The 12,486-nt window shown below is 39.4% G+C and overlaps 1 protein-coding gene across 2 annotated transcripts in view; it reads right to left on the bottom strand.

Annotated features, from left to right (window-relative positions):
• RECK (reversion inducing cysteine rich protein with kazal motifs) overlaps window positions 1-12,486 on the bottom strand; it is a 73,825-nt gene that overhangs the window by 8,372 nt on the left and 52,967 nt on the right. For both annotated transcript variants that reach the window (XM_025852802.2, XM_073881355.1), the window contains 2 exons: window positions 10,817-10,939; window positions 8,708-8,879 (listed from right to left, as the gene is read on the bottom strand). In XM_025852802.2, the coding sequence (XP_025708587.2) occupies window positions 8,708-8,879; window positions 10,817-10,939 (295 nt within the window). The remainder of the gene's footprint in view (window positions 1-8,707; window positions 8,880-10,816; window positions 10,940-12,486) is intronic.

Consider the following 12,486-nt stretch of genomic DNA (forward strand, 5'->3'; position numbering starts at 1 on the left):
TATACAGTGCAAAATAAGTCACCGCCTACTCTTCCATCCCAGCCATTCGCATGCCCCTCAAGACAGCTGCTATTGTCAATTTCTTGTTTAGTTTTCCCGAGATCTTTTATGTAAGTATAAACATTTATATATGCTGAGTCATGAGTAAGTGCATTTAAAATTTTGATAGGCTTGGACAAATTGCCCTCCATAGAGGATGTACCAACCTTCCCTTCAACCCCCTTCTTGTATGGGAGTGGATTCCTTACATTATGCTACCAAAATTTTTATCTTTGCCAATCTGGTAGAAAGAAAATGGTATATAGTTGTAGTTTTTTTTTTTAAGATTTTTTATTTATCTATTTGACAGCAAGAGAGAGACATAGCGAGAGAGGGAACACAAGCAAGGGGAGTGGGAGAGGGAGAAGCAGGCCTCCCGCAGAGCAGGGAGCCCGATGCAGGGCTTGATCCCAGGACCCTGGGATCATGACCTGGGCCGAAGGCAGACGCTTAACGACTGAGCCACCCAGGTGCCCCTACAGTTGCAGTTTTAATTTAATTTACATTTCTCTTAATATGAGAAAGGTGAAACATTGTGGTACACTGGCTGGATGTGCATCAAATTCATTTAATTTTCTTCCTGGGCACACATCTAGATTATATTTCCCAGGCTCCCTGGCAATAGTTGTGGCCAAATGATTGAGTTCTGACGGGAGTGTGGCTGGAAGTAGAGGTGAATGTTACTTTTAAACCTGGCCTATGAAAGCTTCTCAAGAGCAACCTTCATCAACAACCTAATATAAAAATGGGCAAAAATAAAAAAACCTAATAGAAAAATGAACCAAAGATACAAACATAGAAAAACAAAGTTATTAAACATTTGAAAGGCTTTTATTAGAGTACCTCTAGCTAGTGTATACAAACCCCAAAGTATCAGGACTTTAAAATAAGTTCAAATACAATCCATTTGTGTGTTCAGCAGGTGGATTTCCACATACTGATTCAGAAACCTAAGATCCCTCCATCTAGTGACTCCCAGCTCCTACAGAATCATAGTCCTCTATATCTTCTGTCTGGCCAGCACATACTAGGTTGTTGATTTTTTCATGTTGATTTGTAGGGACTCCTTATATTGTAAGGACATCAGCCCTTTCTCTGTGATATTCTTTCCAGTTTGTCATTTCTCACCAAGCAGAAAATTTTCATTTTCTTGTAGCTGCAATTTTCAATCTTTTCTTTTTATATTGGTTTTGTATTATACCCAGCATGACCTTCCCACTTTGAGATTTTATTGTTTTATTACAAGAGCAAAACAACCTTATTCAGAAGGGTTAGCTAATAGAGAAAATAAATGAACAAATAACAAAACAACCCTGAAGTCACATCCCAACACAACTATATCATCCTATCAGCTTATTTCTTATGCCCAGGATCCTGTCTTCTTTCCATAGGAACTTTTTGGGCTTAGTTTTCATGGTATAAGCTTTGCCAGATGGGTGACCAATTCTCTTTGCCATTTCTTTTAGTATGTGTGAGAATGGGTGACCAATTCTCTTTGTCATTTCTTTTAGTATGTGTGAGAATCTTCCCCTTGCTCCATACTGCATCAGGTTTTTCAGGATGGAGAAGCAATTGCTTATTCTCCACAATATCCTTTACAAGAAAAGAATGCGTCCTGTTCAGGTCTCTGAGGCAGCTAGTGAAAACTCCCTGTTCTAGAAGCCTAAATCTAAGAGAGTCAGCAGGACTCCTGCCCTGTGGCTACCATATACAGAAACCCATCCTTACGGTAGATCCACTGTACTCTGAGCTCATGAGGAAACTGCAGAGGAAGGAGCCTCTAAACAAATAATGTCACATAAAACTGAAGTTGCATTTCCAGAGATTTCTCATGTCCAATCCCTAAAATGGAGGTAGATAAGTAGAAAAAAATTTCCATTACTATCAGGCATAAATACCTATAATAAGAATACATCCATTTCTCTCATCTTGTCTGCTACCATTCTGTGCCTCACACTTTCTGTTTTGGTCTTATAGAACTGCTATAGCTCCTGGGAGACACCATGCTATTTCCTCATTTCTAGCAGTCAAGATCTTTGCTCCTGTTGTTCTCTCTGCCTTCACCAGCACCACCCTCCACCGTCAATCTTGCTGGCAATCTCCTCCTCGTCTTCTTAGCTGAGTATCACATCCTCCAGAGGCTTTCCCAGGCTGCCTCAACTCCACTTCTGGGCCTCCAATCATAGCATGTTATCAAGGAGCTTTACATGGCTCTTTCCCTGTAGACTGCAAACTCTTCAGGGCAGAGGTCTTCTTAATTCATTTTTGTATTTCAGTGTCTGGTAGACAATAGATGCTTAGTAAGTGGTGGTCTTCAGTTGAAAAAGATGAGGAGTGATTGGAGAAGATGGCAGTAGAGTAGGAAGACCCTAGGCTCACCTCATCTCACAAATACACTAGATAACTATCAAACCATCCTAAATACTCTGGAAATTGATTTGAAGACTAGCAGAACAAACTCCACAACTAGAAGTAAAGAAGAAGGTAGGAAGTGCAGAGACATAGCTCAGAAGAGAAATGGATCATGGCCCCTGTGGTGGGGGGGCAGTCACAGTTGCAGAGAAAGGTGAGAGACAAACCAGCACACAGGGGAGTGCATGGGGAAAAACAAATCCCCATAACAATTGGCTTGGAAAGCAAGAGGGCCTGAATTTCATGACTTCTTGGAGCCAGTGGGACTTAAAGCCTGGAGTTTTAAAGGTCAGTGTGCTTGGCTCTGGGAGAGCTCAGAGGACATTGGGGCTGCTCTTGAAGAAAAGGCAGGGCCAACAGCTCAGAGACATACAGTGTGGAAACAGCAATCTGAAGAGCACCTGGGGCACACAGTAGGGAGGTTATTCACTCATCTCAGAATGTGTCCCAGAGAGACAGCATTCACAGAGACACCTCCAGGGAAAAAAGGAGCTGGCAGGCACCATTTCCCTCCCCTGCCTCTCAGCATAGGCACAGGGCCACCTTCAGGAACCAGTGCAGCACCAATACTCGCTACTTCACTTGCTTAAACCAAGCCCGACCCCATCATGTTCTGGTAGAACTGCCCCTTCCAGTAACAACTGACTGAGTCCCAGTGTGGCAGGGTCCCTCCTCCAGAAGACTAGCCCAAACCCCTGCTCACACTGCATCTCCCCATGTGGGAGTTTTGCAGAGCCTAGGTTCTAGTAGCAGTGGTGACAGGTCTCATTTCACAAAGAGACCCAAGCACACCTAGTTAAAATGCCCCACATTCAGGCCAGGATCAAACACTGCCCACGACAGGTAGAGAGCCTCTGCGGATGACTGGCCTAAAGGACAAAGTGGTCAGGACACAACAGCAGAGCACACGCAGCACACACTGGAGATACTCCCAGGAGCACCGGGCCCTAGGGAACAGGGGACACTATACTGCAGGGCACTACAGGACTTCTTCATAAAGCCATTACTCTCAACATAGAAAAACAAATAGTTATTAAACATTTGAAACGAGGCTTTTATTAGAGAACAGGGGAAGCAGTTGACTTTCCTAACACACAGAGACTTAAGACAAAATGAGAAGACAGAGAAATGTGTCCTAAACGAAAGAATAGGACAAGTCCACAGCCAGAGATCTAAGCAAAACAGACATAAGTAACATGCTGATGGATAATTTAAAGCAATGATCAGATGGATACTCACTGGACTTGAGAAAAGAGTGGAGGACATTAGTGAGACACTTAACACAGAGATAAGGAATAACATAGAGATAAAGGGCTCAATAAACGAAATGAAAAACCCACTTGATGGCATGAACAGCAGGCTGGAAGAAGCAGAGGAATGAATTAATGACCTAGAAGACAGAGTAATGGAAAGTAATCAACCTTAACAAAAGAGAGAAAAGAGAATTACACAAAATGAGAAAAGACTTAGGGAACTCAGTGACTCCACCAAACATAATTACATTCATGTTATAGGAGTCCCAGAGGAAGAAGAGAGAAAAAGGGAGCAGAGAATTTATTTGAAGAAATAACAGCTGAAAATTTCTCTAATCTGGGGAAGGAAACAGATATTTAGATCCAGGAGGCACAGAGAACCCCCAACAAAATCAATAAAAGCAGATCCACACCAAGACATACTGTAATTAAAATGGCAAAACACAGTGATAAAGAAAAAAATACTAAAAGCCACAAGACAAAAGAAGACAGTTACATATGAAAGAAACATCATGAGGTTATCACTGGATTTTTCAGTAGAAACTTGCCAAGCCAGAAAGGAGTGGCATAATATATTCAAAGTGATGAATGGAAAAAAACTTGCAGTCAAGAATACTCTATCCAGCAAGGCTATCATTCAGAATAGAAGGAGAGGTAGAGCTTCCCAGACAAACAAAAACTAAAGGAGTTCATGACCACTAAACCAGCCATACAAGAAATATTAAAGAGTATTCTTTGAGTGTAAAGATCAAAAATTACAGTATGAAGGCAGGAAAAACAAAAGGAGTAAAAAATGAGTATTTCTGTAAAAAAATCAAAGAACTCACAAAATAAAATGATGTAATATATGACACCACATACCTAAAATGTGGGAAGGAGAGGAGTAAAGAATGAGTTCAAACTTAAATGACCATCAACTTAATATAGACTGCTGTATGGTGACAATGTTAGATACAAACCTAATGGTAACCACAATTCAGAAACCACTAATAAAGAATAAAGAGAAAGAAAAGCAAATACATCATTAAAGAAAACCAGCTAACGAGAGAAAGACAAGAAAGATCAGGGAAATCTTCAGAAAGCACCACAATAAATGGCAATAAGTACATATCTATCAATAATTACTTTGCATGTAAATGAATTAAATGCTCCAATCAAAGGACATAGGCTGACAGAATGGATAAGAAAACAACCCATCTATATGCTGCCTATAAGAGACTCATTTTAGACCTAAAGACACCTGCAGATTCAAAGTGAGGGGATAGAGAAACATTTATCATGCAAATGGATGTCAAAAGCCAGAGTAACAATACTTATATCAGACAAAATAGACTTTAAAACAAAGACTGTAACAAGAGACAAAGAAGGACACTACATAATAATAAAGGGTACAATCCAATAAGAAGATAAAACAGTTGTAATTATACATATAATAGTTAATACATATATAAATACATATAATAGTTAATAACAAACATAAAGGAACTAATTGATAATCATACAAAGTAGGGGACTTAAACACCCCACTGAAATCAATAGACAGATCATCTAATCAGAAAATCAACAAGGAAACAATGGCTTTGATGACACACTGGACCAGATGAATTTAACAAATATACTGAGAACATTCCATCATAAAAAAGCACAATACATTCTTTTCAAGTGCAGATGGAACATTCTCCAGAATAGATCACATCTCAGGCCACAAAACAAGCCTCAACAAATTTAAAAAGACTGAAGTTATACCATACGTCTTTTCTGACCCAATGCTATGAAACTAGAAGTTAACCACAAGAAAAAATCTGGAAAGACCACAAATGCATGGGGGTTCATGTGCACTACTAAAAATGGGTCAATCAGGAAATAAAAGAAGAAATAAAAAAGTACATGGAAACAAATGTAAATGAAAACACAGTGGTCCAAACCCTTTGGGACACAGCAAAAGCGGTTCTAAGAGGGAAATTTATAGCAATACAAGCTTACCTCAAGAAGCAGGAAAAATCTCAGATAAACAACCTAATCTTACACCTAAACCAGCAGAAGGAAGGAAATAAGGATCAGAGCAGAAATAAGTTATATAAAAACTAAAATAAACAAAAAACTAAAAACCAATACAACAGATCAATGAAACCAGGAGCTAGTTAAAAAAAGATCAATAATATTGAAAAACCTCTAGCTAGACTTACCAAGAAAGAAAGGGAAAGGACCCAAATAAATAAAATCACAAGTGAGAGAGGAGGAATAACAATAAACACCACAAAAATACAAACCATTATGAGAATATTATGAAAAACGATATGCCAATAAATTGGAGAACCCAGAAATGGATAGATTCTTAAAAACATATACCTACCAAAACTGAAACAGGAAGAAATAGAAAATTTGAACAGACTGATTACCAGCAAAGAAATTGAATCAGTAATTTAAAACTCCCAACAAAGAACAGTTCAGGACCAGATGGCTTCATAGGCGAATTCTACCAAACATTTAATGAGGAGTTAATACCTATTCTTCTCAAACTATCTCAAAAAATAGAGAAGGAAGGAAAAAAAACTTCTAAATTCATTCTATGAGGCCAGCACTACCCTAGTGCCAAAATCAGATACAGAAACCACAAAAAGAGAACTACAGGCCAATGTCTGTGATGAACATAGATGCAAAACCCTCAACAAAATACTTGCAAACCGAATCCAACAATACATTAAAAAACTCATACACCACGATTAAGTGGGATTTATTCCTGAGTTGCAAGGGTGGTTCACTATTCGTAAATCAATCAAATGATGCATCACATCACTCAGAAAGGATAAGAACCATATGGCCATTTCAATAGATGCAGAAAAAGCATTTGACAAAGTACAACATCCACTCATGAGAAAAACCCTCAACAAAGGTTTAGAGGGAACATAACTCAACATAGTAATGGCCATATATGAAAAACCCACAGCAACATCCTCCTCAATGGGGAAAAACTGAGAGCCTTTCCCCTAAGGTCAGGAACAAGACAAGGATGACTGTTCTCATCACTTTTATTCAACATTGTACTGAAGTCCTAGCCACAACAATCAGACAACAAAAAGAAATAAAAGGCATCTAAATCAGAAGGAAGAAAAACTTTCACTATTTACAGATCACATGACACTATACATAGAAGACCAGAAAGACTCCGCCAACAAACTGCTAGAACTGATACACAAAATCAATAAAGTTCCAGGATACAAAATCAATTTACAGAAATCTGTTGCATTTCTATACACCAATAATGAAGTAGCAGAAAGAGAAATTAAGAAAAAAATCCCACTTACAATTACACCAAAAATAATAAAATGTCTAGGAATAAACCTAACCAAAGAGGTAAAAGACCCATACTCTGAAAACTATAAAACACTGATGAAAGAAATTGAAGATGACACAAAGAAATGGAAAGACATTCCCTGCTCATGGATTGGAAGAACAAATACTGTTAAAATGTCTATATTAACCAAAGCAATCTACACATTTAATGTAATCCCTATCAAAATACCAATAGCATTTTCCACAGAACTAGAATAAATAATCCTAAAATGTTTATGGAACCACAAAAGACTCTGAATAGCCAAAACAATCTTGAAAAGCAAAGCAGACCTAGAAGCATCACAATTCTAGACTTCAAGTTAGTAATCAAAACAATATAGTACTGGCACAAAAATAGACACATAGATCGATAAATAGAAAATCTAGAAGTAAATGCACAATTATATGGTCAATTAATCTTTGACAACACAGGAAAGAATATCCAATGGGAAAAAGAGTCTCTTCAACAAATGGTGTTGTGAAAATTGGACAGCAACATGCAGGAGAAAGAAACTGGACCACATTTTCACACAATACAGAAAAATAAATTAGAAATGGATTAAAGACCTAAATGTAAGACCTGAAACCATAAAAATCCTAGAAGAGAACACAGGCAGTAATTTCTCTGACATCGGCTGTAGCAACCTTTTTCTAGATGGGTCCCCTGAGGCAAGGGAAATAAAGGCAAAAACAAATTATTTGGACTACATCAAAATAAAAACCTTCTGCACAGCAAAGGAAACAATCAACAAAACTAAAACGCAACCTACAGAATGGGAGAAGATATTTGCAAATGGCATATCTGATAAAGGGTTAGTATCCAAAATACATAAAGAACTTATAAAACTCAACACCCAAAAAACAAATAATCCAGTTAAAAAATAGAAGACATGAACAGACATTTCTCCAAAGAAGACCTACAGATGGCCAATACACACATGAAAAGATGCTCATTACTCATCATCAGGGAAATGCAAATCAAAATTACAATGGGATATCACCTCACACCTGTCAGAATGGCTAAAATCAACACAAGAAACAACCAGTGTTGTAGAGGATGTAGAGAAAAAGGAACCCTCTTGCACTGCTGGTGGGAATGCAAACTGGTGCAGCCACTGTGGAAAACAGTATGGAGCTTCCTCAGAAAGTTAAAAATAGAACTACCCTATGATCCAGCAATTGTACTACTGGGTGTTTACTCAAAAAATACAAAAACACTCATTCAAAGGGATACATGCACCTCTATGTTTATAGCAGCATTATTTACAATAGCCAAGATATGGAAGCAGCCCAGTGTCCATCAATTGACGAATGGATAAAGAAGATGTGGTGTACATATATACACAATGGAATATTATTCAGCCATAAAAAACAATAAAATCTTTCCATTTCCAACAACATAGATTGAGCTAGAGAGTATAATGCTAAGTGAAATAAGTCGGAGAAAGACAAATATCATATGATTTTACTCAGATGTGGAATTTAAGAAACAAACACGGGGCAAAAAAGAGAGACAAACCAAAAAATAGACTCTCAACTACAGAGAACAAACTGATGGTTACTGGAGGAGAGGTGGGTGGGAGGATGGGTGAACCAGGTGGTGAGCACCACGTGAGTAAAATAAAAACTTTTTTTAAAAAAAGAAAAAGATAAGGAGCTATTTAATTTACCTTTGGTTTTTTGGGCAGGGATTAGGATTGCATGGATCCTTTGAGATGCATGATCCAAACTCAAACTGATGGTCTTGGAGGCCCACACAGCGAGCAAGGCAGGCACTGGGGTAAGTGCGTCCATTCTGCCCACACACGGGGACGAACTGATCTGCACAGTTACAGGGCAGACCTGTGGAGAGGACACAGACCCAGTTATGGGTACTTGTACATTCCCCTGCCCATCATATTTCCTAATTAACACGGAGCTCCCAAGGGAAAATAGAATTGTGAATCAAGTCAGGAAAAAGCATCCCTCCAATCTCTGATAGTGCTTTTAAAGGTGGCAAGGCTCTGAAAAGCTGTTTGTCTGCATAATGGCTTTCCTTTGTTCCATTTATTGCCAGCTAATTGAGGCCTTCAGACCTTGATCCCAGGGGTGGAGACCCATATAAACAAAGCTATAGGTAGGAAAAGTAAAGAATGCTCCACCCAATCTAGTGTATAAATCTAGAATTCAGATGTCTTAAGTCTGGCTTGGGGGATTTCTGGAATGTTAAAGGGTAATAACAAAAGAATGAGAAAGTAACTTGTGAAATCACTGTAATTTTGAGACTTAAAAATGTTTATAAGCAATCAATCAAGAACACTACTTTCTTGACATTCCCATGCTTTATGCTGCTGGGTTATGCTCCGGGAAGCAAAAAGGACAATGAGATGCGATGCTCTTTTCTTGAGAAGCAACAGCACGGTCTATTGCTATCTACTGGGATCTGCTTTGCTCCAGATCTGAAATACCCTTGGTGCTGGGTAAAGAGGAGAAAGGTAGCCTCCTAAATTTACTCCATTTCATGTGGCTGCAGCACTAAGTTGATTCGTCTTTCCCCGGGAGTTAGTATGACACATGGAGAGGGGCGGGAAGAGAATAGATTAGGGATTTACCGACCTTGTACCTCCAGCCCACTGGAAATAAAAAGGAAATCAGAAATCAGAAGTGCAGAGAGGGCGGCTGGGCAAGTGAAGACAGGATTAACCCCGCCCCACCCTCTATCTACCCTGAGTACCAACCTTGATGCTTTACTGCCATCGTTGTTGTTGTTATCCTTATTATTATCCTCTATCTGCTCTGCTTTGATGAGAGCAATTCGTTCTGCTTAGAGAAACCATAAAACCATTGGGGATGAAGAGTAAATTAAAGATTTTTGTGGAAAACTACTTATTTATTTAATTTACTTATTTACTTACTTAGTTACATCTAAATGTACTTGGAAAATGAACTTTACAACTAGAAGGACCCTTTTTCCCTGTGGTGTGTAGCCCCTCATGTCCTGGGATAGATTAAGGTAATGACTGTTTAGCCAGCAGACTCTAAGGAGATTTTACTGGCCACAAAGTATACCACATTTCTTGGGACTCAGATATTGTCCCAGTCCAAACGCAACTCAGAGATGTTCATAGAAATGCCCAAGTCTCAAAATTACAGTAATTTCCCAAGTTACCTTCTTGTTCTTCCCCTTCCCTAAGGCGATGAAGAGTGGAAGGAACCTACGTGATTAGTTTACAACCTTTGTCTTTATCTTGTTTTTGGTATTACCCTTTGACATCCCAGAAATCCCCCAAGCCAGACTTTAAATATCTACCTTCTAGATTTTAAACACTAGATTGGAAGGAGCATTCTTTACTTCTTCTACCTCTAGCTTACTTATAGGGGTCTCTACCTAATGAACTAAGGCAGGTCAGGGAAGAAAGTGATGAGAAAAACATTGTAACACAAACAAACTTAGAAAATACATTTTATAACATAACGGTAGGGGTGGATGCGGTATTTTAGCAGACAGAAAAGTTCCATTTAACCAAAACCGTCCCCATCACTTGGCCCTGATCTTTTTAAAAACCCATGGAATTTCAGATTATTAGTGCTGGAAGGGTCCTAGGAAACCATTTAGTTTAATGCCTTCAATTCAGAGGAAGAAACAGATCCAGAGAGGGCGAGTATCCTGTTCTCAGATTATGTGTTTATTTTACTGTGTACATTTGCAGTTATGGCAAGACCAGTGAAGCTGTCTTGAAGGGAAATGGGCACAAAAGGATGATGGCCGCTAAGGAAAGGTTCTGGGTGGCCACGGTTACCTGTGAAGGTGCGACGATCATCTTCTGAACTGTGTTCACTGAGGCACAGGCGAGTAGAACACACCAAATTGCCAGCAAAACAAGAACAGATATTGCAGTCAATATTAAAGGATGTCCCGTGACCTAAGAAAAGGAGAAATAAAATGTTGATCCATTTCATGCATTTATAAGTAAATCATACATTAAAAATTGAATCGTTTAAAACATTTTAAAATAGGGCGCCTGGGTGGCTCAGATGGTTAAGCGTCTGCCTTCAGCTCAGGTCATGATCCCAGGGTCCTGGATCGAGTCCCGCATCGGGCTCCCTGCTCCTTGGGAGGCTGTTTCTCCCTCAGCTTCTCTCCCTCTCTCTTTCCCTCTGTCTCTCATGAATAAATAAAATCTTTAAAAAAATAAATAAAACGTTTTAAAATAGAAATTCTTGAAAGATGACTTCTGAATATACAAACTGAGAAATTAAATCTGTAATATTTATATTTTCATACTTACCTCCCACCATTTCTCTCCAAACTGCCACCATGCTAGTCTCACCAGACTGCTCCCTAATCTCTGAGAATGTTTCTGGCTGCCCCTCTTGCCTCACATGCTCCTCTCCTCCTCTGGAACTTCAGTCATCTCTTCAGATCAGCCCTGATGCCATCTTTGAATTGAAGACTCCCCTGATGCCGTGGCAGGAATGACTAGGTCCTTGAAGAGCACTTGGTCTGTTCCTTTTTTAGCTCTAATTCTCCCCCATCTGATCACGTACAGCATGATCTCAATCCCTCATCCCAGTTTTAGCCCCACAAAGCACTAGTATGTTCTTCTGTAAAGAGTAGGGATTTAATCAGTGGAAGTCTATGGAAGGAATGAATTTGTTTATCCTCAGATACTGTGTGATACAAGGTACCTATATTACATTTTGGCTAAGTAGAATATGGATTAAAAAATGAATACCTAGGGGGGCCTGGGTGGCTCAGTCAGTTAAGCGTCTGCCTTCGGGCTCAGGTCATGATCCCAGGGTCCTGGGATGGAGTCCCAAGTTGGCTCCCTGCTCAGTGGAGAGTCTGCTTCTCCCTCTACCTCTGCCCCTCCCTGCTGCTCGTGCTCCCATTCTCTTTCAAATAAATAAATAAAATCTTTTTTTTTTAATTGTTTGGTTTTATTTTTTATTATTTTTTTTAAGATTTTATTTATTTGAGAGAGAGAGAATGAGACACAGAGAGCACGAGAGGGAAGATGGTCAGAGGGAGAAGCAGACTCCCCGCCGAGCAGGGAGCCCGATGTGGGACTCGATCCCAGGACTCCAGGATCATGACCTGAGCCGAAGGCAGTTGCCTAACCAACTGAGCCACCCAGGCGCCCAATAAATAAAATCTTTAAAAAAAATGAATACCTGATTTGTTGGTCTAGGGCAGACACTTGCAGGCTCTTTCTAGCCAAAAACACCCTTCTTTCAAATAAGATCTCACACAGAAGAGTAAACCAAGAGGCATATGAAAGCAGAACTACCCTGGTCGATACGTATGGGGTGATGTAGGGGTGAGGGTAGCAGAGTGAAGAGCTGTCAGGGAGTACATTCTCAAAAGTAGTTTTTTTCCCCACAGTTTTTGAGGTCGTATATTGACATGAATGGTCGTTAGGGCTATAAGCAAAACGTGGCTAAGGATGCAGTGAGAAAGCAAGACCCT

Source organism: Callorhinus ursinus, unplaced genomic scaffold, assembly GCF_003265705.2.
Source record: "Callorhinus ursinus isolate GAN/ISIS: 27379988/994484 unplaced genomic scaffold, GSC_fseal_2.0 scaffold42, whole genome shotgun sequence".
Lineage (NCBI taxonomy): Eukaryota > Metazoa > Chordata > Mammalia > Carnivora > Otariidae > Callorhinus > Callorhinus ursinus.